Source organism: Typopeltis vanoorti, chromosome 24, assembly GCF_054136105.1.
Source record: "Typopeltis vanoorti isolate ZY-2024b chromosome 24, IOZ_Tvanoo_1.0, whole genome shotgun sequence".
Classification (NCBI taxonomy): Eukaryota; Metazoa; Arthropoda; class Arachnida; order Uropygi; family Thelyphonidae; genus Typopeltis; species Typopeltis vanoorti.
The window spans coordinates 21,084,210-21,111,630 of NC_143572.1; the positions used below are offsets into that span (position 1 = coordinate 21,084,210).

Here is a 27,421-nt window from a genome sequence, read left to right on the forward strand (position 1 = left end):
TCGTTATAACAACATCCTGTTCCTAATAAAGCAACGGCTGATTGTTGTTCAGGTGAAGAGATTATGTTTCCACCTCTCTAATATTTGAATGTAATCTTACCAAATTGTTAATAAGAACTAGGCAAAATTTAATAGCAAATTTGTTATAAATAAACATAAAATGAAAACTAAAGGTTTCAACTTAATAAAATACAACATCACTCTGAGCATAAAATCAACAATTCAAAGGTCACAGCCAATATATCGTGAAGAGCATGAATGAAACAAAGGATATTCGTTTCTACGCCCTCTGTCCAAAAAGAAACAGAACTTTTCGAAAATAGAGGAAACTAGTGGCGCCACCTGTTATATCTTTTTGTTGTCGAAAGTGGCAACCTTCATTAGTGTTGTGTCAACTGTTTATGATATTTGTTTCATTAGAAGCCGAGTTATAGTGCCAAGAGTGACAGTGTGTTTTGACGAACAGTCGAAAAATGAGTTTCAAACAGAGAGCTGCGATTGGCTTTTGTGTTAAACTTGGTTAAAGTTTTACTGAAACGCATCAAATGCTTCAAAAAGAATACGTGATGAATGCTTATCCTAGTCAAGTTTACGAGTGGTTTAAGCGATTTCAAAGTGGTCGTGAGACGCTTGAAGACGACGAAAAGCCGGGCCATCCAAAAACTGGACTGAGCGAAGTTAACATCCAAAAAGTGCGTGATTTCATCAAAGAAAACCCGAAATCGACCGTGAGATTGATTGAAGATGAATTAAGGATTCCAAAATCAACTGTGCACAACATTTTGACCGAGAATTTGGGCCTTCGTATATTGAATTCGCAATTGAACACTGCAAGGACCTCATTAAAACCGCTTGTAAGGATATCCAAACTTCCTTGCGATCGTTAGTGGTGACGAAACGTGGTGTTTTGAGTATGAGCCCGAAACAAAGCCCCAGAGTGCTGAGTGGAGACCACCAGAAGAGGAACATCCGAAAAACAAGTCGCTTGGAGAAGTCAAAAGTAAAGACAATGCTGATTTGTTTCTACGATTCCAAGGATCACTCGCCGTATTCATCTGATTGCACCTGGTGACTTCTTTCTCTTCCCCCGACTTCATTTGCCGATGAAAGGAAAGCGATACAACACCATTGAAAACGTTCAAGCGGCAGTAACCACGACAGTCAACAGTATCCCAAAAACCGATATAAAAAACTCATTTAACGAATTAGTTGACCGTGCCAAACACTGTATCGAAGCTAATGGAGAGTATATTGATTGAAATAAATGATTTGAATAATTATAATTTGTCTGTGTTTTATTTTCTATCAAAAGTTGGATTTCTTTTTGGAAAGAGGGTGTAAAAGCAACAATAAGAACAACAAGTGCTGATAGAACTTGGAAATTGTCTCTTTCTTCACTAATGCCTAAGATATTTTTTAGATAATCATATTAACTAATTCATTATGAATGATTGTAGCTGAAAGACAAGAATGAATAACCCATAGAAATTTCGAAATGTATATTTTTAACGAAAACATTGTGCGCATTAATATATTGTATCTCGCTTTATTTATAATAATTATTCGTGATGTTGCATCTACATCAATAACAAAAAAGCTAAATTTCATTTCTGAGTGGCATGTCTGAAGATGTACTCAGAGAGAGAGAAAGCAACTAATTAATAATAATTCCTAACGAAACCTACTAATTATTTTTATTTAACACCTCTAGAGAGTCAAAGGACTCATCGAGGGAGGGCACACTACTCTACAGTTCTGTCTCCACTACTCAATCCACCAACTGACCGCAACTACACCAACACCATCTACCGATCACCACCACTAGTATTTCCACAGACACTCACAAACATCCATGTCCACAGCGGGATTCGAACCCGCAGCCTTTTGGTTGAAGAGTAGATACGCTAACCACTCGGCCAGCCAGGCCGGCTAATACTGGTAAATTTTGTATCAGACAAATTAGCATACCTTTATATTATTCTTTCCTTTATTAATTCACCTTTCCAAAAATATTTATCTAAACTTTCCTTGAATTTATCAACACACTTCATATTAATCACTTCATTAGTTAATTTACTCCATCATATTCATAACCATCTATCTTTCCCTAACCATGTTTTCTTAATCCATTCCTTGTTCTGTTGCTATTTTAAAAGCAAAGTTCTGTTGCAAAATTTTAAAAGTAGGGCTTGTTGTGCTCTTCCTCCACTTGTATAAAATCTAGCTTAAACTTACTATCGTTCATTTAAACATAAATTTGTATATAGTTGTTTTATATCTGCATAAAATGTCTAGTTTCCAATAGCTAATCTTTAATCCATCATATTCCATGGCTTTCTGTTCTAATCTGTGTTTTTTATTTCTCCTTTACATCCATTTGAGAAAAATACCTCCGTACTTGTGCAATGTTTCAAATGCACTCACACTAAAGCTTTATGCAATAAAACTATTAACTCTTTCTATCAAAGCGGAGACAATTTTGTAATAACAAAAGTACCTACAGCAACTTTATTCTAAAAATGAAATAAAATATTTATTTATTTAAATATTTATTTATTTATTCGGTTTTTGTTTCTAAGCTGTCTGAGATATGTTAGAACTTTCAGGACTTAATATGATTTTACTCCTCTAACTCTACGCACGTGTGAATAAATATTATAATGACAACAGATAGAATGCTGAAGAGAATTCTTTAACAACTGGGGACACTACCCGTTTCAATAATTTTGTTCCTTGATGGACTAAATTACAATATGACAGACCAAATTAACCACTCACAAAACAGGCCAAAATTCCTTTAGGGTCATTCTGAATTCTCACATCCAATTTTCTATTCAGTCGTAAATACAGCACATGAATTATTAACAATCACCATTAAGAATGGCCTGATTCTTTCAGGGGTCGTCAGTCTTACAGATAATACCTACCACAGAATTACTAAACAAAATAGCAACTAGAGTTTTCTATTATGAAGTGGTCCAATATCAGAGAAACATAGTGTCTAAAAAAAAAACAAATAAAATGGAAGATAAATTCAACTACTAAGCTGCAAGCTGTCACAATAAAAGCATCACGGTTCACTGAGAAAGTTAATTGGCCACACACTTATTAAAGAAACAGACGTTAAGAATTAACGAAGCAGTAAACAGACTGTAGAGCAGACAAAAAATCTTTTCAGTCCATTGTAATGATGACAATACTCTGTCAGTCGAATAGACACCATACGAAATAAGTTTTATTTTTCATTCAATGAAAAGCCAAATAAAAGAAATTTAAATATAAAGCAGATTGCTGAGTCCAGGAATCTCTTTGTGTAATGTGTGATCGGTCAAGTTCTTTGCAGAACTTAACCGATCACCTGCTTAATATCAAAAAGAAAAGAAGTATGCGAGACTCAAGCATAGCATTGTAGAAACGATATCTCCTCCTCCATCCTAGGTTGGAACCGTCGAAAATTTTCTCAGAGAAAAATGACACTTTATTTGTTTATTTATTTAGATTTCACAAACTTAATGCAAAATCTGACATGCTCTCTCAAACGCTTGAGACATAACAAAACATCGTATGCAGAAAGCTGTAATAAAAACTAAAAATGGCACCTGGATAACGTTATTTGTTCTTCAGTGTCGCCATATAAATTCAGCTGAAACACAAGTTATTAGTATGACATTTATTACAATTAAAAAATGCAAACTTTTTTTATTAGGCGTCTTATATATTATTTTAAAAAAATACTCTCTGAGTTGCTTGCTAATTAAAATGAAGTACTGAATTAGAAAGTAGCTTACCTGTAAAAAATATGGGGATGGAGAGAAAGAAGCCTCCTATTGCAATGATACGTGTATGAGAACTCCTCTTTAGGAATTTGTGGGTCCTGTAAAATAGGAGGATTGAAATAAGAATGAAATATGAAACCAACACAGATGAAGTAAAATTAATAAATGAAAAGCATATTATTATTATTATTATTATTATTATTATTATTATTATTATTTTATTATACGAGCATCTCCAGAGATCAGAGGGCATCGTGAGAGACCCACACTAACCATTATTCATACAATAACTATCATACCTCTCCTTAAAATCGTTCACTATCCGAGCATTCACAACTGTCTCTAACAATCCATTCCAGCCAGTCATTCACCACTCTCCAAGCAAAAAAGTAGTCCTCCTACCCTTACTACCAAATTCTTACACAACTTCCAAGGATAATCCTTAGTTCTCTTTTGCTGTACTCGTCATGCATTGAAAAAATATCTTCGGTGTCACTCTTATAGAATCCCTTTAGTAACTTATGTTTCTATCATGTCCCCCCCTTCCCTCTTTTTTCGCCTGCCAATTAGATGCAACGCGTACACCTTCGATCCATCCTTACAGGAACCATTCCACAGACCTGTCCCTAGCTTGGTCACTCGTCTTTGGATCCTCTCCACTACCTACTCCTCCCAAAGAAACCCAGATGATCAAATCTGTGCACACTAGTCAAGATTTGGTCGTATCGTAACCTTATAAAGAGGAACAATAGCCTCACTATATGTACTTGTTCCAGGAGAAATAATCTACTACCTACACAAAAAATTGACTACCTGTTTGACTCATATAAAAGTTATCCGATCTTTGGTGCTAGTAAAATCACAAATGTTTGTTGTAAAGAAGCGGTTTTGTTTATAAAAATAAAAAATAAAATAAAATAATAATAATTATTATAAGCTAACTCCTTTTATTCCCTTATAGGGAAGAGACGAGGCCTTTTAACCGTACCTAGCTTTTGGAGACTGAGTGGACAGTTCAGTCTCCACCAGTAGTCAATCAGAGATAGCTGGCCAATGTCTCTCACTAATTATAAGCAGTCCCCGATGAAGAGACTGGCAATCAAGTGCTGCCATCTCTTAGTACCTAACCCTAACAGGATATGTTACTGTCTGAAATAATGTTGGTTCTACGATCGATTTTCTTGAGTTTAGGGGATGAAAAACCCGACTTTCCGGGAGAAAAAAAATTTGCTTGCAGTGCAAGAGATCGACTAACTCGGGAACCGGTCGAAGAGAGGCTTAGAAAAAGTTCCTCCAGTTGGCAACCAGACTCGAACTATAAGTCTATCTTCATGCGGCTTAGCGCAGAGGATGCAGCGCCACTTCCACTGAGCTACACAGGCCTGTTTATAAAACAAAAATCTGTAAAGCATAATCAAAGATATGTCGAGCAGGTGAGGAGAAGAGTCATTTTTACAGTTTACAGATACAGATCTATTAGGTTTCTTTTTTACATTTTTACAGTTTACAGATACAGATCTATTAGGTTTCTTTCTAAACATTATTTTAAAAATGCTTAAAATGATAAGTTTTGTCATTTTTAAATTCCAATATTGTTGAATTGGTTCTCCATGTCCCTGCGATAAACTATTAACTTACAGTAACTGCTCTTTTTCTTCTTCTTCTCATCAAGGATTATGCGTTTGCTTCCGACTTCACTGGTCTTTCCATCTTGTAGTTAGTCTTCCTCTTTCTCTGTTTTTCTTTGTGCTATATTTATCCACTTTATTCCTGATGCTCTAGTTTGGGAATTCTGCGTAAGGCTGGTTACCTTACCTTACCAAGTAAAAATCTCTATAACTGAGACATTTCAATTGGAAAATTCATCGGACAGTAACTGTTCAAACACTCAAAACATGCAGCACCCATTAGTGCCTTTCTAAAATATTAAAATTATAATCACTATATGACATTTACATGCACTCATCGTGGGAGGCCACTTTAAGCCGTACACTATAGAACCTACCATCTACTACTAACTGCATAGCATTCTTATCCATTAATTTTTTTAATGTTGCTCCCATCCACGAAAAGTTATTTGCAAACTTACAGTACACTTAGTGCTGTGGATAACAAAGGATTTTTTTTATGTTTCAACAGTTTTACACACACACACACACACACACACACACACACACACACACACACACACACACACACACACACACACACACACACACACACACACACACACACACACACACACACACACACACACACACACACACACACACACTGTATATTGTATTTTTAATTTATTCTTTGCCTAGTCCAGAAACCTTGCTCTAGAGACCGAACATTAAACTTTTTGAAGTCCCTACAGACCTTCAATAAGCGGGAAGGTGGTTTCACACCGGCGATGAAATTCATCGACACACCATCTATCTCATTGACGGTTTACCCCTTCCTCTTTTTCCAAGAACTTTACCTTCTATTACTGTTTTGAGAAGTCCTCCTTACACCTTTTCTATGTGTCCAAAGTATTTCAACTTTCTTCTGTCAGTATCCTTAAGGAGCCTTAAAGTTCTACTAATCCTTTCTAGAATCCATCCATTTATCCACCTTTCAATATATATGATGTCCTCAACAGTCTTCTGTAACACTACATCTCAAAGGGTTATCCTTTTCCTATCAGACTTCTTTAGGTTCCAAGTCTCACATCCATAAGTCCTGTTGAAAAAAACAGCTGCATCCAAAATCCTCAACTTTATTCCTGTAGAGACAGATCCATCCTTCCAGATTTTAGACAAGTCTCTCACTGTTGTTTTAGCCATTCCTATTCTTCTTCTGACGTCTTCTGAACAGCAAGTCTTCACATTAATAATGGATCTCAGGTACTCAAACTTACTGATTTTCTCAATTCTTTCTCCATTAAGGTACAGTGGTTGCTCAGGAGCTTCTCTGTCTGTATTTCCTTTGAGAACCATAATCTTTGTCTAGGATTGAGCCAAAGTAATCAGTTCTTACTGATCACGTTAACTTTCTCAAGAATTATTTAGTACTGAACTTGATAATGGTATCGAAAATAGTATGAGATTGTAAATAATGCTGAAAGTGAAAAAGGAATAAATGTACATATTAATATCAAGTAGTGAAAATTTGTTATGAGTAAGTTTCACCTTTTATAATCTGATGACGAATTTACCGAACCTAGTCGAAAAAACCTACGACAAAATTATTTTATTTAGACTAACAAAAAGTACTAAATAAATAAAATAAAATAAAATATAAATAAAAGTTTGCGAACCACTTATTGTAAATGATTAAATCCAAATGAATGATTCTCCATTCCCGAGTTTGTAGAGGGAAGGATAAAAAGTTGTAAGATAAAGAATCGTTAAGCCTAGGTTGGAAGGAGTAAATTGCCATATTTTCTGCTATACATTTCTGGTTGTAATTTAAAACGGGTAACGTATCATTAATAGGTATTGTATGTTCTCATTTCTTGCCTATTATGAATACGAGAGCAGTGACACACACGCTGCTTAATTATATTTCTTTTCGTAATCTATAGACTTTTCAGCCTATTCATGCTAGCAGTAACTGAACATATGCTTATCAGATACTTCCGCTCATTTATTATTATTATTATTATTATTATTATTATTATTATTATTATTATTATTATTATTATTATTTCGGGCGACTCCATGAGTCCTTAGACTCATCGAGGGAGGCTGGTTACCTTACCTTACCAAGTAAAAATCTCTATAACTGAGACATTTCAATTGGAAAATTCATCGGACAGTAACTGTTCAAACATTTAAAATGACATATTCAGAATTTATGTTAAGAGCGATCGTTAATAATAATAATTTATTAATTTTCGTTAAAGTAAAGTTCTTTTCAATTATATCCTAATTTTGAATGTTTATAGTAACTGTAATATCAAGCGTAAGACGATAGACTCGCAAACACGTTAATTAGTGGTAGGAAAGAACTGACATTAAAGTCATTTTAATTGAGGGGTCGCTTTGTGTTACTGAAAGAGCGCTTTCAAAAGTAGTGTGAATAGCTTGAAATAAAAAAAAAAATGCATTTGAAATCTATAACATTTAATTGCAGTCTACTGTTCTTGTAACAACGCTTAAACTTCCAGAAAAATGTTTTAAAAAATAGTGTTACAAAGACGCACAGGGATATAAAATAACTATTTTATTATTTTATTTTAATTCGTTGCAAACATGATGTCAAGAGTATAGCTTCCATAATATCTTTGTTCGTCTGCTAAATTGTTCTTTGTGTTAACCGTAGCCTACGTGAGTTGTTATGTGTTTGTGTGAAAAATAATAACAGTGAAAGAAATATCTAACATTTTAATCACAAAAAATAAGTTATTTACTAACAGTTATGATTTTATAAAAGATAGATGTGACATGAATCAAACTGCCGAAAGGGCCGTGCATTAAAATGTAAGTTATAATCCAATTTAATTGTTTCTTTTATGATTGCTAATCATAAAAAAAGTCGAAGTTGATTAGAACCAGAGTCAAAGATATCGTAACTGATAATGATAACATTCGCTATAAGTTGCCATTATGCCTGTTCGATTATATATTTTAAATATATATTTATTTTTATTTACATTAAATTTTTATTATATAATATTATTATTTATATTATTTTATTGTTTTTATTTATATTAAATATAAGTTATTTTAACATGAAGTTACATTTTCTAATAATTATGTAAATATCGTGAAAATAATGGCGTATTTTAGAATATGAAGTTAACTTTTTTCTCTAAAAAGAATTTAAATTATTTGAACAAAACTTTATCACATTCTATGGCCATAAACATCTTTGAGAAACAAGAAATATTTAGTACATCGAAAATTTGAGTGCTCGTTACCAAATGAAATGTCGAAATGTATAACTCATAGAATAAAAGTTGCAGTTGATTGATTTTTTTTTAACCCACGAAAGGTTATTTGCAAGCCTATGGTACATTTTGTACCGTGGTGGGTTAGGAATTTTTTTCCACAATTTTAATCAAAGTGTATACATTTTTTTGTATATTCATTTTTTAAATAGTCCCAAAACCCTGTTCTAGAGACCAAAGATGGAACGTTTTCAAGCCACTTCAGACCAATAAGCGGAGCGGTAGTCTAATGCCCACGACAAGATTCGAACCCGCAGCCTTTCGTTGGAGAGCGAGTACACTAAAATTAAAAATCAAAAAATTAAAAAGTAGCTAGAGACATGCATGGTATCAGAGGCAATCTTATGAATAGGGAAATCGAGAGGCAACTCAGATCCCAAAACAAATGTTTTCGGAAGCCCAATCAGTAGCTAGTTGCAGTTGATTGATTTTTTATGTAATGTTATGTAACACGAGGGTGATCTGAAAAGTTTTCGGCCTCGACCATAGATGACATCATTATCGGCACGATTTTTTTATTTTTATTTTTTCTAAGTTGGTACATCTGTCATAAGCATCCATGTGAAATTGCAAGTCATTCTATCAAGTAGTTTGTTTTATACAGCTGTCTAAAGCAAACGTGTTTCTGTATCCCTTGAAATGGATAAAATGGAGTATCGTGCGGTTATAAAATTCTTTGAAAAAGAAGGTTTAACGCCAAACAAAACTTGGTCGAAGTTCATAAAAGTTTATGGGCACCCTTCTCCTTCGTTTTCGACAATTAAGAAATGGGCTGCCGAGTTTAAACGTCGCCGTACCAGCCTTGAAGATGATCCAATTGAAGGACGTCCAAAAAGTGTTACAACACCAGAAATCATTGATCAAGTGCACTATATGGTATTGGGTAACCGGCAAGTCAAAGTGCGTGAAATTGCTGAGACTATAGGCATTTCAAAAGAACGTGCAGGATATTTTTTGCATGAAGAATTGCAAATGATAAAACCTTGCTCACAGGAGATGAAAAACGCACTCGCATGAAAATCTCTGAACAGTGCTTGAAGCATTTTAACAAGAATAAAACTGATTTTGTGCATCGATTTATTACTATGAATGAGACTAGGATTCACCATTACACTCCAGAATCCAAACAGCAGTCAAAACAGTGGACAGAAGCCGGTTATTCAGCGAGCGCCAAAGAAGACAAAGTCGGTTCCATCAGCAGGAAAGGTCATGGCATCGGTAGTTTGGGATGCTAAAAGCATTTTGTTTATTAATTATCTTGAAAAGGATAAAACAATAATCGGGAAATATTATTCCTATCTTTTAACCAAACTAGACGAAGAAATTCGTGAGAAAAAACCCGGTTTGCAGAAGGAAAAAATCATCTTTCATCAGAACAATGCACCTGCCTACAAAGGTGTTTTGGCAATAGGAAAATTAAGGGATCTGCACTATGAATTGTTGGAACATCCACCCTATTTCCCCAGATTTAGCTCCCTCTGGCTTCTATCTCTTCCCAAAACTAAAACTCTTTCTCACTGTCAGCGTTTTTCTTTGAATGAAAAGGTGATTGCAGCTGTAGAGGGGCATTTTGCAGATCTTACTGAGAACCACTATACGGACGGGATAATGGCGCTGGAACATCACTGGAATAAATATATTAGTCTTAAGGGAGATTATGTTGAAAAATAAAAATAATTTTGAAATTATAAATTCGTTTTTCAATTGTTAGGCCCAGAACTGTTCAGACCATCCCTCAATTGAACACCTTCGTATTGAAGTAGAATATAGGGCAGATGAGTATGAGATGATTTATACAGCTCAGATTTCTTCCTCTGCAAACAGTGAGAAGACTAACCATGTGGTGGTTCTCCTGTACAGTAAGTGATCCTAATTGATCACATGTGGACTAGTGTGCGCATATCCGGTCACCTGGCTTTCACGGGGATGCAAAAACTTTGGAGCAAGTAAAAAGTAGATAACAAAGATAGCATCGTGATTTTGACATTGGTTATGAGGATAGATTTGAAGCGTGTAGGTACAAGGTTTGGTTTGGTTTATATGCTAATATATTTAGCAGTTTCACAATGGTCTTTATCCTCCTCAATAAATGAGGAGAATAAAGACATAAGACAGTATAATCTTACTAACTTCGAAACTAGAATAAGCTTTTAAAATATGAAGACAGCGAAATAAGCACAGCCTGTCTGTGTGAGTGCTTTTATCTGATATAATATTGGTGTTGACCTTATTTGTTGTAGTTTCGATATTATGGTTGATGTGCTCCGCTTATGCTGTTACACACCGCATTGGTACAACTTTCGAAGTTCGTATTTGAATGTCCTTTTAGATATTTCAGACTGGTAGCAGGCTGTTGAGCAGTGTGGATATAAATTTCCACTCTCACAGCCGCAGCGTATAAAATAGCTGTCAGGTCAGTGAAACCTAAAAGCACGAATAAAAAGTGAATATACGGACTCCTGCGCAGAGCTAGTGTTTTCTAGGTAGTGCAAAGCAACTCCGATGCCGAGGAGTATATTCTCATAAACTCTCTGGTCTATTTTAGAAACGTCCTAAGTTTCTATAATACATTTAGCTATGAAATAAGGACTGATTTATAATATCCTCTATTTCTATTAATTTATCTATTAATCGTCCAAATGAATCCTTTAGGCTCTTCTTCAATAATTAGGTTTATTTGACTTTGTGTGGTAGGGGTGTAAATGTCGCTTGTCTGCATGTTGAAAAGAGGGTGTCTTCAGTGACTCCATATTATATAAAGACCACATATAATTTGTGCCTGTTTGGTAGATGGGCTTTGTCTGACATAATTCCTAACCCAGGTTTTAATGAAATTTGGTCGTTACTAAAGTTTATCAGAAGCTTTCCACTTTTGATTTAAATTACACAATGTAAACCACAGTATGCCACCGCATATTATTATGACTGTATCGATAATAAGAGCATTGTGTTATTATTCCTTATGGCTGCGTCATTATTATCAATCATTTCACGACTGATCGAGTTAAGAATTTAGGCACTGTCTAGTTTTAGAAATAATGGTGGAGAAACGTAAAGAAATTAAAGCCTCTTCTAAAAGTTCCGCTCAGAGATCCTGTTCATAGCCAAAGACTAGAATAATTTATATTCATCTTTTTTCGATAAAATTTTATATTTAATTTCTTATTAGTACGTTAATATGTGCAGGATAAAGCAATCATTATGGCTTGTTTGTATATATATATATATATATATATATATATATATATATATCTGAAAATCCTATTAACGGTATTTACGCAAATTCTGCGAATCTTCACTAGAACCATTCTCTAGAAACCTTATGTGTGTGTGACTTCCACCTACGAAATATTGTAAACCTGTAGTACGCTAATACCTTGGGCGAGAAATTGATTTTTTAACATTGTTTTTTAACATTTTTTGTATTTTTTTTTACATAATCCACAAGCACTGCTCTAGAAATGTCTTGGCCTTCAATAAACGGGGGGGGGGGGTCTCGCACAGGGTAATGAAGTTCATCACGCACCTAAATAATCACAAACATCCATGTCCGCGGCGAGATTCGAACTCGTAGGCCTATTCCTGCAAAGTGGGTATGTTAACTACTCTGCTAACCTGGCCGGTCGATAAACATAGCTTTTACTGTATACTACACTTTGACACTCCGTTATCCTTTTGTTTATATTATCTGTTATAAGAGTAAAGTGAGCTATAGTAAACGTTGTTGTCTAGCAGAAATAAGCGGAAGATGAACATAACACTTGTAAGCATCATAGAAGTTGTCTTATAGATTAGAATGTAATGTAAGATAAAGAAAGAGAGATATTTATGAGTGATGTAAAAGAGAGAAAGTAATGTAAAAAAATCAAGTCCAATATATGAAAATGACAGAAATAGAAAATACGTGTATGCAGTCAACAAACCGACGGTTTTATCATATGGAGCGAAATAAAATGCACTAAAGTTTCAGAAATAGGCTACTCATATATTACCTTATTTTATTTGAACTGCATTGTGTATTATTATATATTTAGGCTTTACAATACATGTATATGTATATGAAAAATAAAGAAACTTTTTTAAATTATTTACTAATGATAAAAGGAAAAATCTAGGCTCTTCATTAATATGCGAATAAACATCTTAGATTTGTGTCGTATTTTTGGCTATTTGTTTATTTTGGTTATTTGAGTCTATTAGAGTCTATGAGAACCTTTTACTGCTTTATGGTGGAAACAATTCTGATAAACATGGATTTGGAATATGTTTAGGGAAAAAATAATGTCATCACTGATCGAATTTGAAGCTTTTAATGAAAAAATAAGCAAGCTAAGAGTACAAGCAAAATGGTTCACGATAACCTTTATTAATGCCTACAGAAGCTGCGGAAGAGTTCATAAAAGATAAATTCTATGAAATTTGGAATTAATCCTAGAAAAAATTCCCCGGTAGGATATAATCATTTTATTAGACGATTTCAGTGCAAAAATTGGAAAAGAAGAAATATATAAAAAATTATTGGAAACCAAAGCCTTCATGAAGAGACAAATATTAATTTGTTAATTAATTTGGCCGCATTCAGAAATTTAATAATAAGCGTCACTATGTTTATGAGGAATAATATACACAAACAAACATGGAAATCTCCTGATGGTCATACATCCAATCAAATAGACCATATCATAATCAGTAAAAGACATAGGAATTGCATTCAGAATATCCGGAGCTTCAGAAGAGCAGAGTGTGATAGTGAACATTTTCTAATTGGTGCCATTCTTAAGGTTAAAATAAACAGTAAATATTTTGCGACACATGCAAATAAATTGAGAAAATATATTAACAAACTAGATATAACAGAAGAGAGAAGAAAATATGCGTGTGAATTAAAACAGAAATTGAAAAAATATTCAACCGTAAGAGAATGAAAATATTGAAAATATCTGGAATCATATTAAGGATAGCATAAAAGTAGCAGCAGAAAACTCAATTGGAATTCGAAGTAAAATACAGCTTTCAATGAAGAATGTCAATTGTCAATAAAGAAAAAAGAAAAAAAGATTGTGATATTCATGCCGTTCTGAGATACAAAGAGAGCAGCAAGGAAGCTGATAAAATAATAAGACAATGGAAAAGAAATTTTTTTTCCATGAAACTAAACAATTTCATACTTGTCACTTATCATACTTGTCACCCAGAAATAATTAAACCTTCACTAGCTAAAGTACAGGAAAGTATAAATAAGTTCAAAGACAACAAAGGCAGCAGGTACTGATGGAATAGTAACCGAATTCATTAAATATGAAGGTAGTGAATTAACCACTCACCTGGATGAATCTTTGGACTCCATGGAGGTGTCACGTAATAATAATATACATAAGCTGATAACTTTAATATGGGAAAAAGAAGAGATACCCACAGAATGGAAAGAATCGCTTATCATTCCAGTATATAAAAAAGGAAACAAAAGTGAATCTGAAAGTTACAGTGGAATATAGCTACTGTTAGCAGGCTATAAAATTTTATCTAATATTATACTAAAAATGTTATACTACATATTACCTTATGCTGAAAAAAAATATTGGTGAATATTAAGCAGCATTCCGAAGAATTAGATCAACAGTTGACCAAATATTTACACTAGAAAAAATTTATACTAGAAAAAAGGGAATACAACCTGCAGGTCCATATTTTATTTGTAGACTTTAGAAAAGCATATGATAGCATTCGTAGAGAAGGCCTTTGGGGAATATTAGATGAACTAGGAATACCTCATAAGATAATACGTTTAATCAAAATTTGCACCACAATCGCCGAAGCATGGTGAATTATCATACTTGTCACCCAGAAATAATTAAACCTTAACTAGCTGAAGTACAGGAAAGTATAAAGCTGTTGGAATTAGATCTAAACCTTTTGATATTAAGACAGGATTGAAACAAGAAGATGCCCATCCTTTTTAATTTAGCATTAGAAAAATACAGCGCGAAATTGTAAAAGATAACATAAACAGTGATATTAGGATATGCAGATGAATATGCCTTACTGGGGAAAAAATAGTAAAGACATTAGAACAACATTTAGAAAACTCAAAACTGTTGCTGAAAAACTATGATTACAAATCAACTATGATAAAAATTAATATTATAATATTCAATTTTCTGCAGAAATCACAATCAATGGGAAAATGACCATTTTACCATTGATAACCTAAAATTTAAAAATGCCACCTCCTTCAAATATCTTGGAACATTGATTACTCGAGATAATAAAATTGGTACAGAAATAAAATACATAAGCTCTTAGATCTTATCATTCACTGAATCATTTATTATCTTCCAAAATTATATCAAGCAAAGTTAAAACAGAAATATACAAGACAATCATGCTATGGATTATAACTTGGTTTTTATGCTCCAGAAACCTGGAATATAATAAACCAAGATGCGAAAAGCGTTGCAGATCTTTGAAAATAAAATCCTCAGAAAAGTCTATGGACCTGTAAGAGATAATATAACAGGTGAATGGAGAAGAAGCCATAACCAAAAACTATATGAACTCTATAGATCCCCACTGATGAGATTCGAGCAAGCGGATTGAGATGACTTGAACATGTGCAAAGAATGGGTGAGGAGAAAATGGCTAAACAAGCATTCAAGATGAAGCTTGATGGAAAGCGACACTGAGGTAGACCGTGAATGCGTTAGGAGAATAATATCCAAAAAAGACAGCTGCGATGGGAATCCAGAACTGGAATGAAAGAGCTCAAGACAGAAAGGAATGGAAGAAGTTGATGCGTGTATGTTTCTGTTTCTATACTGAAAGCATAAAGTTTCACTACTATTTTTCTTTAAACATTGATATCACACATTAAGCATAATAATGATAACAATAATGCTGTTGTTCTTGTTGCTGTTATTATGTCCCCATAGTGGAGAAGAATGAGTGCTTCTGTTATTAACTGGGAGTGCCGCCTGTTAACATGTCCGACTTCCATCCCCACTAGAATACGTTCGCTGTAGATTGCTTGTTCGCAGGCTGATTTGCATGTTCTACGGAATGAAAAAACTTTGCAATCTCATCCCGTATGACACTGACTTATAACTTCTGTCGAAAATTTCCATAAAGTTTTTTCATCGTGGAGGGAATCGAACCCAGAACTTTCCAACCGAAGGACAAACGCCGCAACGTTCTTCTACTGAGGTTAAAATAATAATACTGTTACTTGAAATGAAATACATCAAGTTTTTGAGCTCCATAAGTAATTTTTGGGCACTCCGATTATTTATTGTTATATTTGTTATCTAACTCTGAATTAACTGAATTATAAAATAACTCAGTTGAGTTGATACATATATCCCCATTCTATTAATGGATTATCCAAGATACACAAAACAAAACAAAATATGCCATTTAGAACACATAGTACTGATTTCCCAGATATAAAATGGCCGAATATTCAATTAAATGCTTTCTCTTATTACTGACCTTATCGTCTCTCATATTAAAAATTACACGCACCAAATGTCAAATCTTGCTCTCAGACACCGTCAAAGATACGGACATTATAGTCAGTTTTGATACACCTAACCTCTCCTCACTAATGTCTCCCAAAATAAAAATAATAATAACAAAAAACCTCAGGATTAATTCAGGTTCTGTTTTCCTTTGACAAAACCCTACGAAAAGATTGCGGATATTGATTGGGGCTCTCCCTTCTTCAATCTATTCATAGAATAATTGAAAATAAAGTATTTTAGACATTACTGTCCTTATAAATCTTCATTTCACCACATGGCATGGTTATATTAGAAATGTTTTAATACATTTGAACAGCCAATATCCTAGGATCCATTTTACCATAGAAAAATAAAACTAAAAATAATTATCTACCCTTCTGTGACACGTTAGGATCCTTTGGTTGAAATTCGTTTAGCATCTGATCCTTATCCTCTTCTCTCTACAGGAAAATTTACCTACATCAACTTCCCGACAATATGGTGTTATTAAAATATTAGCTAAAAATAGTTAGAAACCTTTATTCAGACTATGCAAGCTACACCAATGAACTTAACTACATTCGTGACGCTTTCTTCCCCAATGGCTTCCTCCTCAATTAGAATTAATAAACTCTATACTCTTTCCTCCCCTCCCACAAAAATCCATCGTTATCCTTACATCCAAAGCATTTTGAAATAAAAAAAAGCACATGTTCTTAAGGCTGCCAAACTTTTGGTAGCCTTATTCGTTTACCAAAAGACTCTCTACATCATGTTGGCTCATCCTCATCCTGTGTCTCTACAGGATACACGGCAGAATGCAGGATTCTGCTCCTGCAAGCTGTCACTTTTTTGCCGTGCTGAAAGAACTGTCACTATCAGCTTGGATGCGGTTGCATCCAGGACCTACACCATATACCATACCACTGATTTCGATAATTTATTCGAGATTAAAAAAAAAACCTTTACTATACAAAAGCAGAACAAATCTGAAAGACTTTTTTTTTTTTGAAATCTTCCATATCCCCACAACATTCCCCAGCTGCATTACATCGGACTGCCTCACACTACCAAAATTCTGCGAAACATTATTATTATGACACTGTCAGCTCAAGAGGGCTGCAATTAGAAGTGTCGAGTTATGCCATTAAGTACTCAGTCTAACATTTGCCTATTCTTAACTATTCTTGTCTATATGCCTGTAAAGATGCCTTGCTGACTAAGCATATGACCATAGATTACTTAATTATTATCCCTAAACGCTTGTTTATTTTATTATGCAACGACACGAAATATCGTCAGTATCCCACAAAGGGATACTGACGTATTGTATTGTGACATTTTGTATTGTAATTACTATTTGTATATCATATATTTAAAGAGGAAAAACCAAACAAAACAAAACATATGCAATCTCTTCAGTATAAGAGAACAGATGGAAGTTTTTAAGAGTTAGCTGTGGTCATCCGAAACATGTCCGTCACTGGTATATTTTTTATATTTATGTCTGTAAATTTTGTGTTCCCAATTTGATTTTCCACTTTTGCGGAAACAAAAATGCCAGACTGTTTTGAAGATCGACTAGTTAACCCCATCTAAAAAGACCCATATCAGATCATCTCCATCGCAAATGAGATTTAAACCTGTCTCTTTTCCGAGAAAGTAGCATTATGAAAAACTCGACCGTAATATCACATAGATATCATCATCATCATCATCATCATCATGCTTTCAAGGATTTAGGCCTTCTAAGGCCTTTTTTGGCCTTAGAAGGCCATTGAATCTCTTTAGAGGACGTTAAGGCTTGTTTCAGTAATCTTTTTTTTTTCAATCTTTCAACGCTTTCCATTCATTTATGTTTATATTTTTATAATTTTTTTTCTATTACTGTTCCTGGTTTAATTCTTTCATAATTTCTTCATTTCTTTTGTAATCGAACAGAGTATATTTTTCAGTTTTTCTCATAAACTTCATTTCAGCTGTTATTAATCTTCGTTTGTCTTTTTGTTTTATTGTCCAGATTTTATTATTTTTTTCTCCAGAAACTGGAGTTTTTCGTCTCTCAGAACAGGCAAAACGTCCCGGTGAAAAATACATACTTAGAAGTCCCTCACTGGAGGGCACAACCTCAACCGGTCCTAAGGGATGGATGAGGAAAATTGGGGGGAACCCTACACGACAATGACAACAACAACAACAACATTTCGCTTTCATACAATAGGACTGGCAGGACTAATGTATTGTATCCTTTTAGTCTAATTTGTTTTTGCACTAGGTTAGGTTTAAATATAAAGTTAATTACATCTGTTATTTATAAATATTTCGCAATTTTTAGGTTTATATCTTTTTCTTTTTTATATGTAATCATACACCGTAGGTAATTAAATGAATTCACCTGTTCTAAAATCTTGTTATCTATTACTATTTTAGTTCTTACTGGATCTTGTCCTTTAAAGGCCATCGTTTTTTTATTTTTCTGTTGATATTATCATTCCATAATCACTGGTAATTTCATTTAAATTTAAAATACCTTTCTGTAAGTTATAATGAGAATTTGTAATTACTATTTGGTCATCAGCAAAAAGGAGAGTGTTTAAGCAGTAGGAGAAAGTTTAATACCTTGATGGAATTTTTTCCCATCATATAATTATTATTTCATTTAGATAAATATTAAGAAGTTTTGCTGAAAGGGAACATTCCTGTTGGACTCTGTGGTTTATCTTTCTCGTACATGATAGTTCATAATTTAATCTTATTTGTATTTGATTATTTTCATATATGCTTATGATAGCTTTTATAATATTATTTCCTATTTGTCTTTCTTTTAATATGTTAAATAAAATACTTCTTTTAACTTTATCAAATGCTTTTTTCAAAGTCAATAAATGTAATATGCTTTTCTAAATTGTATTCTCTTATTTTCACTATTATTAATTTTAGACAAAAGGACGGATCTATACATGATCATCCTTTTATAAATCCATTTTGTACTTCTAACATTAAGAATGTTTTATTAGTTTGTTATTTAAAATTCTGCTATATATATTTTGTAAAAGGAATTTAGAATATTATTATGATCTTTTTCTTGACAACTAGTATTAATAAATTAAAGACTTAATTCTGTATATTAGTCAAGTAAATAATAGTTTAATATCCGACTTTTCACTGACTAATATCTGTCAGCATTTTCAAAGGATACACTGGTAAGCAATAGAAAGTAACAAAAACTAGGAAACTAACCGACAATTCTAAAAATTATATAAAGTTATCACTGTGCGTGATACAATACGCGTGTCGCAAGTACAGCGTTTTATTTGTTGAGATATTTATTGTAATTTTCATGAAAAGACTTACAAGAAGAATTAATGAAAATATCCAGAGATCTATCCCTAAATGGCTACCCTACAAGAATCATCAACAAGATTCTCTTTAATGACATACCGCAAAGACAACGAGATGAATCCTAATACATCAGCTCTATAACAATTCCATTTGTTAGTACCATATCCAAAAAATTAGCTCTTCTTCTAAAACCATATAATATCAGAGTAACCTTCAAATCTATTGAGACCATTCAAAAGTTTATAAGATCACCGAAAGATAGCCATCCTTTCTACAAATACTCTGGAGTTTATAGCATACCCTGTTCATGCGGTATCAATTACATCGGACAGACATCTAGAAGTTTTGAAATAAGAAAGAAAGAACACATAGGCTATGTAAGGAATAACAGACAAGATATATCAGGCCTTTCTTCCCACTTTGCCTCTACCAACCATAATATTGAATGGGATATGAATCATATGCCCTACATAGAAGAGAACTACCATTCCAGAACAGTCAAAGAAGCTGCTACAGTCGTCTGTTCAACAGGTAACTTAAATAAGAATCAAGGCCTAATCCTACCATGTCAAGGCCTAATCCTACCATTTAACCAAAAAGAAATGAACTTTCATGAAAATTACAATAAATATCTCAACAAATAAAACGTTGTACTTGCGACACGCGTATTGTATCACGTGTCGTATTGTTATCACGCACAGTGATAACTTTGTATAATTTTTAGAATTGTCGGTTAGTTTCCTAGTTTTTGTTGCTTTCTACTGCTTACCAGTGTATCCTTTGAAAATGCTGACAGATATTAGTCAGTGAAACGTCGGATATTAAACTATTATTTACTTGACTAACATACAGAATTAAGGAATTTAGAATACTTATACCTCTAGAATTTTTAGGGTCATCTCTATTACCTTTTTTAAAGATAGGGATCACAATTGCTTTTTTCATTCTATTGGTGGGTTACTTGTTGAATAGATTTTATTTAAAAATAATAGGCGTCTTTCTTTGAACCTTACTCCTGCATATTTATATAATTTTGAACCTAAATTATCTTCTCCAGGTGATTTTCCATTTCTTTTTTCTTTCAGGCTGATTTCTAATTCTTCTTTAGTTATTTCCTTTTCATTTTCATTAAATGTTTGCCAATTATCTTTTTTAAAATATTTATCTGTCCACAATTTTGTATAGAAATTCTTCTAATTTCAATTCGGTGTTTAATTTTGTGGTTTCTTTAGTATATATACTTAAATGTTTCAAAATTTATATACATTAGGTCTTATTTTATATAAATCATGCTCTAAATTAAAAACAAATTTGTTCCATGATTCTCTATGTCTTTTTCTGACTTTTCTTTTAGTTATGGCTCTTATTATTTTATATTTTATTCATCTTTTAATATTTTACTGCTTAACCATTTATGATATGTTTTTTTTTTCATTTTGATTATTTCTTTGATTGTATTGTCTCATATCTTCAGTTTTTTTTCTTTTTATTGATTTTTTTTCTTTCCTAAGCTTTCATTTGCTGCTGTATGTAGTATCGTTTTTATATTAAGTCATTCTATTGCTATTTCTTCATTTCGTTTTATCTAAATATTAGTTAATGCTTTGTTCATACAGCCGTTGTATATTTGTGTAATTTAATAATGTAGCTTTATAAACAAATGTTTTAACTTTTCTTTCTGTTCTTGTTATTTTTAGCTTTATGTGGTAATCTTAATTTTATTTTAATGAGGAAGTGGTCCCTACTTATTTCATATCCTCTGTGAACTCTAATATCTAAAGAGAACTTTGATGTCTTTTCATTTAAGATAAAGTAATCAAATATTGATTTCCATTCTCTTGCTGCCTAAGTTTATTTATGTATGTCTTTATGTTTATAGAGAGAATTAATTATTTTAAGGTTATTATAAACTACAAAGTCGATTAATTTTTGCCATTCCTGTTTGGAGATATTCTCTATATATTCTATATTATTATTAATTTTCGTGTTTCTAATTCTTGCATTTAAGTCTCCTGCTAATATTATATAATCATTTTTATTTATTTTATTATTAATATATATGTTTTGTAACTGATTATAAAATTCAATATTATCCTGTTCTCTTCATTCTTCTGGGCATATAAACCAATTATTGTTAAATAACCTCTATCTATTTTTATTCAAGCTTTTATTATTCGTTCATTCCATAGTTTATAATATTTTAACTATTTTGAAAGGGAATTATGAATCCAAATCATGACACCTGCTTGTGCTCTTTGGTGTCTGTCAACTCCACTATGTATTAAATTTTCAGTTCTCACGGTTCCTTTAATTTAATTTTCTGTTTGTTTGTTTCAGTGAAAAGATAAATATTATCATGACCAGTAAAAACTATGGGCAAGACATATAGCATCATGCCTGACATATAGCACCGTGCGTAACATATTGCATCGTAAAACATCTGAAGAGACAACCTACAATAGCGAACCAGAAATCAATTTCTCACTGTTAAACCGTAGATAACTGACGGACTACCTAGTGGAAACATAGTGATTTTTTCCCCTAGCAAACCGTTGTTAATCCTGTTATGAATCATGGTGATGTTGTCCGGGCTTACATGACAGCCCCCCCCCCTTCCCTAAGGAAGTGACATTATATTGGTGTTTCAATTTTTTTATCCATACCGATAGGTGCGGATAGAAATAAAGTTATTTTCAAAATCTTTAGGGACACCTGAGAAAATTTTCATAATTGCCAACATATTGACATATATTGGACGCTCCAATCAGCATTTTTCATTTATACATTATTAAGGAATTATTGCGGAGTATATTTTGCTAATATACTCCGCAACATTAAAAAAAAAAACTGTGGGAAGAAACAAAATGTGCAGTAATAGAATAAGCAAAGAAAACTCAAAGTAAAGCAAAAGAAAGATTGCAAATAGCTGTCAGAAGAAGCTATTCAAATAGCAGAAGAAAGAAGAAAAATGAAACTTCAGAGAAACAAAGAAAGGGTTACACAACTGAATGCAGATTTCCAGAGACAGGTTAGAAAAGATAAGGAAGCAGAACAAGAGATCTGTTTAGAAAGATAAATGAAGTTACAGGGAAGTTTATCCCTAGATAAGGAGTTGTAAAGAGTAATTCAGGAAAATGCTTGATGGAAGAAACAGTGAAAAAGAAAGAGATGCAAAGTGTATGTAGAGAATTTGTATAAGAAATATATCAATATTCAAGGAGAATTTGAAGGGAGAGAATTTGTTGAGGAACCCATGAAAAGTGAAGTGAGATCAGCAATGGAACAGCTGCCAAAAGTAAAAGTCTTGGAGCTGATGGAGTGATAGTGGAATTATTGAGAGCAGCTAGGGAAGAAAAAATAGCGAATATATTAACTGAAACTTGTCAATAGGTTTGGAAGAAAATGTACTGGCCTAGAAATTGGAAAACTTCAATATTCACCCAATTCCAAAAATATCGAATCCAATAGATTGTGAGAATTATAGAACCATCACTTTAACTTCAAATACAAGTAAAGTTACGCTGAAAGTGATCTAACAAAGAGAAATGCCACAAAACAGGCAGGCTTTAAGAGAGGTAGAGGAATTAACAACCAGGCAGCAACCATGAGATGGATTGTGGAAAGAATAAGAGACTTTCAGAAGGAGGTATTCATCTGATTTATTGATTATAAGAAAGCTTTTCATTGCGTGGATCACAGCAGGCTGTGGATTGTAATGAGATCAATGGGAATAAATGAGCATCTAATTCTCTTGATAATAACAACCAAGAATCTACATTAAAACAGTCTTTGGAGAAACAGACAGTATTCGAATGGATAAAGGGTACGCCGGATTGTGTACTATCGCCCTATCTTTTTAATATTTATAGTGAATATATTATGAGAATGGCTAACTTAGACAAAGATCCAGCTGAAATTAAGATCGGTGGCAGAAAAATAAATACTTTGAGGTATACAGATGATACAACCCTCATAGCAGAAACTAAAAGGAAGATCATGAGCTGCTGATTCTATTAGTTAAGAGGGAAAGCAACAAAGCCGGGCTTAATTTAAACATCATCAAAACAAAGGTGATGGCTTCTGGCAATTTAGTTGAATTTATAATAGAGGGAGATAAAATAGAGATCGTTGAAAGTTATGATTTACTGTAGTCCAGAATAAGAAATTATGATAAATGTAAAGATAAAATGAAAAGAAGGATAGTAATGTGAAAAAAGCTATGTTAAATCTGACAAAAATTATTAAAGATAGAGGTGTGAGTAAGGCCACGAAAGTTAGAATTGTCAAAGCAATGGTATTTCCAGTAGTGATGATGGATGTGAAAGCTGGATTATCAAGAAGAAAGACAGAAAATGAATTCATCGTTTGAATTATGGGCATGGAGGGAGGCTATTAAGAATCTCATGGACTGCAAGAATGGCTAATAATAAAGAGAGTAAATAATAATAAGTAAAAAAATAAATAATAAGAAGAAATTACGCAAGGAGATGAATCATTGGAAAAGGGCAGTTATGTTGGGGAAAACTGAGAGCATGAGAAGGAGAGGAAGACCACAAAAAAGTTGGATGGACAACATTAAGCAACTTACCCACTTGAATTTGATGAAATAAAGGGCAAAAGGCCTAGTGGGATGGAGAACCTTTGTTCACAAGATCAGCAGGAGTCGAAAACGACTGGATGGCACATAACTACATACGTATTTTTCAATATTTGTTTTCATGATATATGCACATAATTAAAAAAATGCTTTTCCTTTGAAAATATGGAATACACTTACAACAGTAAACATGCAGCCTTTCACTAAAATTCATTCAACTAAGCAAGTGTTATTATTGATCGTAAACCTGTTTTGTTTTTAAATAAATTATTTTATGTACTTGTAACCATTATTTTAAGGACGGGAACATCCCTTAAATTAATTATCGTTTCTCAACGGTTTAGCAACCTAAAGGTGCCGTTTGTGATATCAAATTTTCATACATCCACATTTTGATTCATAATTTTTCGTGGACCACGATAAGCCTCTTATTTTAATGCATATTTTAGAAGGGAAAAAATGGAGTTCTTAAAAAGGTTTATTAGTGTTGTCCTCTATAATACTAGGATGGTTGTAATTACTAACAAACAAGGCTAAAAATGGATGCCTGTAGCCCTTTAGGAATGGCTTTTATTTCCATAACGCTAGACTGCCAGAAAAAAGACTATTAGCAATTCAATTAGTCGCCAACTAGACTAGAGGAACTTTTCTAGGTATTTTTTTCAGCCGGTTCTCGAGTTAGTCGATCCCGGCACAGGTAAGTTGTGGGATTAAAACCAGAGTCCGAAAAATCGAATTTTAATCCCACTGTCAGCGATGGATGAGGATGGAGCTGGCTACCCACTAGTCTTCAAAACGTTAAGGCTAAACGAGGTCGTTTAGCCTTAACTTTTTTAGGTTAAAGGTGGTGTTTTCATAGCAAAGTATACTCCCTTTGGGAAATTAAAAGGGTTAGATGAATTTCAAGATTGCTACCAAGACTGCAAGGCCAATATATTACGTCTGTCGATCGCGTGTCTTTTCTGACCAGTGTGCCTACTGACTAGTGCGAGTGGAGATGAGAACACTGTTTTTTTTTGTGTGTGTGTGTGTGTGTGTGGAAAACCTTGCTACAAGTATATAAGATCGACTAACTTTCAGTTGAAAACTCTTATGAAATTCCATGTGTTCTAGAAGAATTTGGATTTAGGTCTTTCTCATGAAGGAAAAAGATTGTGATGTCCTCGCGACTGCACTCTTATAATACAAAAACCAAATAAGTAGCAGGAGGAAAACGATCCCATGATTTTTCATATATTAACCTCACACAGCACAGGAAAATTAATAGCAATGCTATTGATTTTCCAGTGCCTGTTGTATGAGAGGGGAAGAATCCTCAATTAATCGGATTGCTCTAGAAATTTTAGGAACGTTTTCGTACACAATTCGAAATGCGGAAACAGTATTCTAAGGTTCGAATTTGGGATTCGTATAATGTTAGCAACCGTACAGGTGAGAAGTAGTGTTTTCAGCGGAAAAGAAATCAACCATTTTGGAGGTTAAAGAGCATAAATGTGATAATTTTTGTGACAGGAAGGACTGGATATGTTGACCACAAGCCTGAGAAAAGACATCTGCGATCCTGTCTGAAGATATGAGTATTATCAAAGATAAAGGAAGGCGAAGTGATATCTCATATTTTCCAAGAAAGTACATATAGCTTTATTTTGGTAGTTTCAAAGTTGACGAAGGAATTAGCGCTTAAAACATTAATGACTGTGTAAGGTCCTGAATCTTTGTGTGTTTGAGCATTACGAGGTCTCTCGGATGTATAAGAAAGATGGAGCGTATTACCATTAGTAGACCATGGATAGGATTTGAGGTCAGTGAGAGTATTTATGTATAAGAAGATCGCAGAAGAAAGTAAGATTCCCTGGAAAAGATGGAAGGCAGACTGCAATAATGCAGTTTGCTAAGCAAGCCTTTATTCCATATCCAATCGAATTCTCAACAGCCACATGAGTTTGATTATCCAAACCATTCCGTGTCTTGTGTCTAAAGTAAGTAAGTAATGCTGGCTAGCAGATCTGCTGTGGAGAAGATTGGCGGAATGGATACTACTAGTTACTGATTGTAATGTGTGTGTGTTTTTTTAAGTTTATGCCAGTACCCCCATCCCACGAAAGGGCGGTGACCAAAGCACATTTAGTACCTTAGGCCTGCTAAAAAACCTGGAAACTTCTTTAGGAGACCAAATGTAGAACTCTCAAACCATTCCAGGACAAAGATAAGTGAGGTGATGCTTTTCATACCGGCCAACGAAAATCATATGGCTTGCGGAACACAGATTAAGAATTACTGATTAAGCTATGTAAGTCGCTCATTATGTTTAAGATTTCTTTTTCGTATTGTCAGTGTGTGTTTCCCCATGACAATAACCTCTCACATTACTAGCATGGATAAATAAATATCGAGCAACAGGTTGGAGATTACACAACCTCTTTTCTAGTTGTGAAACGACAACTTTACTTATTGGAGGCCTGAAATGGCTTGAATAAGTTTGATCTGCCTCTAGACAGGGAAACTGGATTGACTGATACGTAGCCTAGTACACCAACGGTACTCTTATGTTAACTGGTGTATGCAACTTAGTAAGTAGGACTGACATAAAAAAAAAGTCAGGAGAATACGGAGAATTTTTCAGACTTCATTTTGGCGCTTTTTATAAATATAATAATAGAATTTATCGAAGTTTTAATGTGAACACAGTTTATCGCAGTTCGGATTTTTTTTTTTTATTTCCAAAATTGTATTTGGGTTCAGATATTTTAACACTCGATTCTAGTCGAAATTTATAGTCCGCGCACACCTAATTATCAGTTATCGATTGTTCTATCAGTAGATATTACCGAGGAAAAAAGTGATAGAAATCAGATTGTTAGGATGATAATGATGGATATATAAATAACGATAATTGAAGAACTGCTTCCTCAAAAAAGAAAAAAAAAAAAAAGCTCTGTCGTTTATTTACTTAACAAGCTTATATTGGCAGTTCTAAAGTATATCACATAGGATGAGTTGGCTAATAGCCAATTTTACACCCACGATGGAAAGTTACTTTGTGGGAATTTCGCCAATCATGGTGAATTCCTCCCGCAGTGTGACCTTTTCCATCGATGACTATAGATCCTCGATGACAGAGAGCAAAGCATTCTTCAGGAAATGACAAGTTTTATGACCTTCCGTGATCAAACACGAAACAATAAATCTGGTAACTCTAAAGTCTGCTTTGAGACTTATTACAGTGTAATCACAGCCTAACCACTTCCGCTGTATTATCGACAAGCCTCTTCTTCTGGATCCCTTGTAC

General features: G+C 33.5%; 1 protein-coding gene across 1 annotated transcript in view; it reads right to left on the bottom strand.

The window, feature by feature from the left end:
- The window catches only part of LOC150092987 (uncharacterized), a 90,489-nt gene that overhangs the window by 3,334 nt on the left and 59,734 nt on the right, over positions 1 to 27,421 (bottom strand). The window contains exon 3 of the mRNA XM_090413406.1: positions 3,789 to 3,874. Coding sequence (XP_090269532.1) covers positions 3,789 to 3,874 — 86 coding nt within the window. The remainder of the gene's footprint in view (positions 1 to 3,788; positions 3,875 to 27,421) is intronic.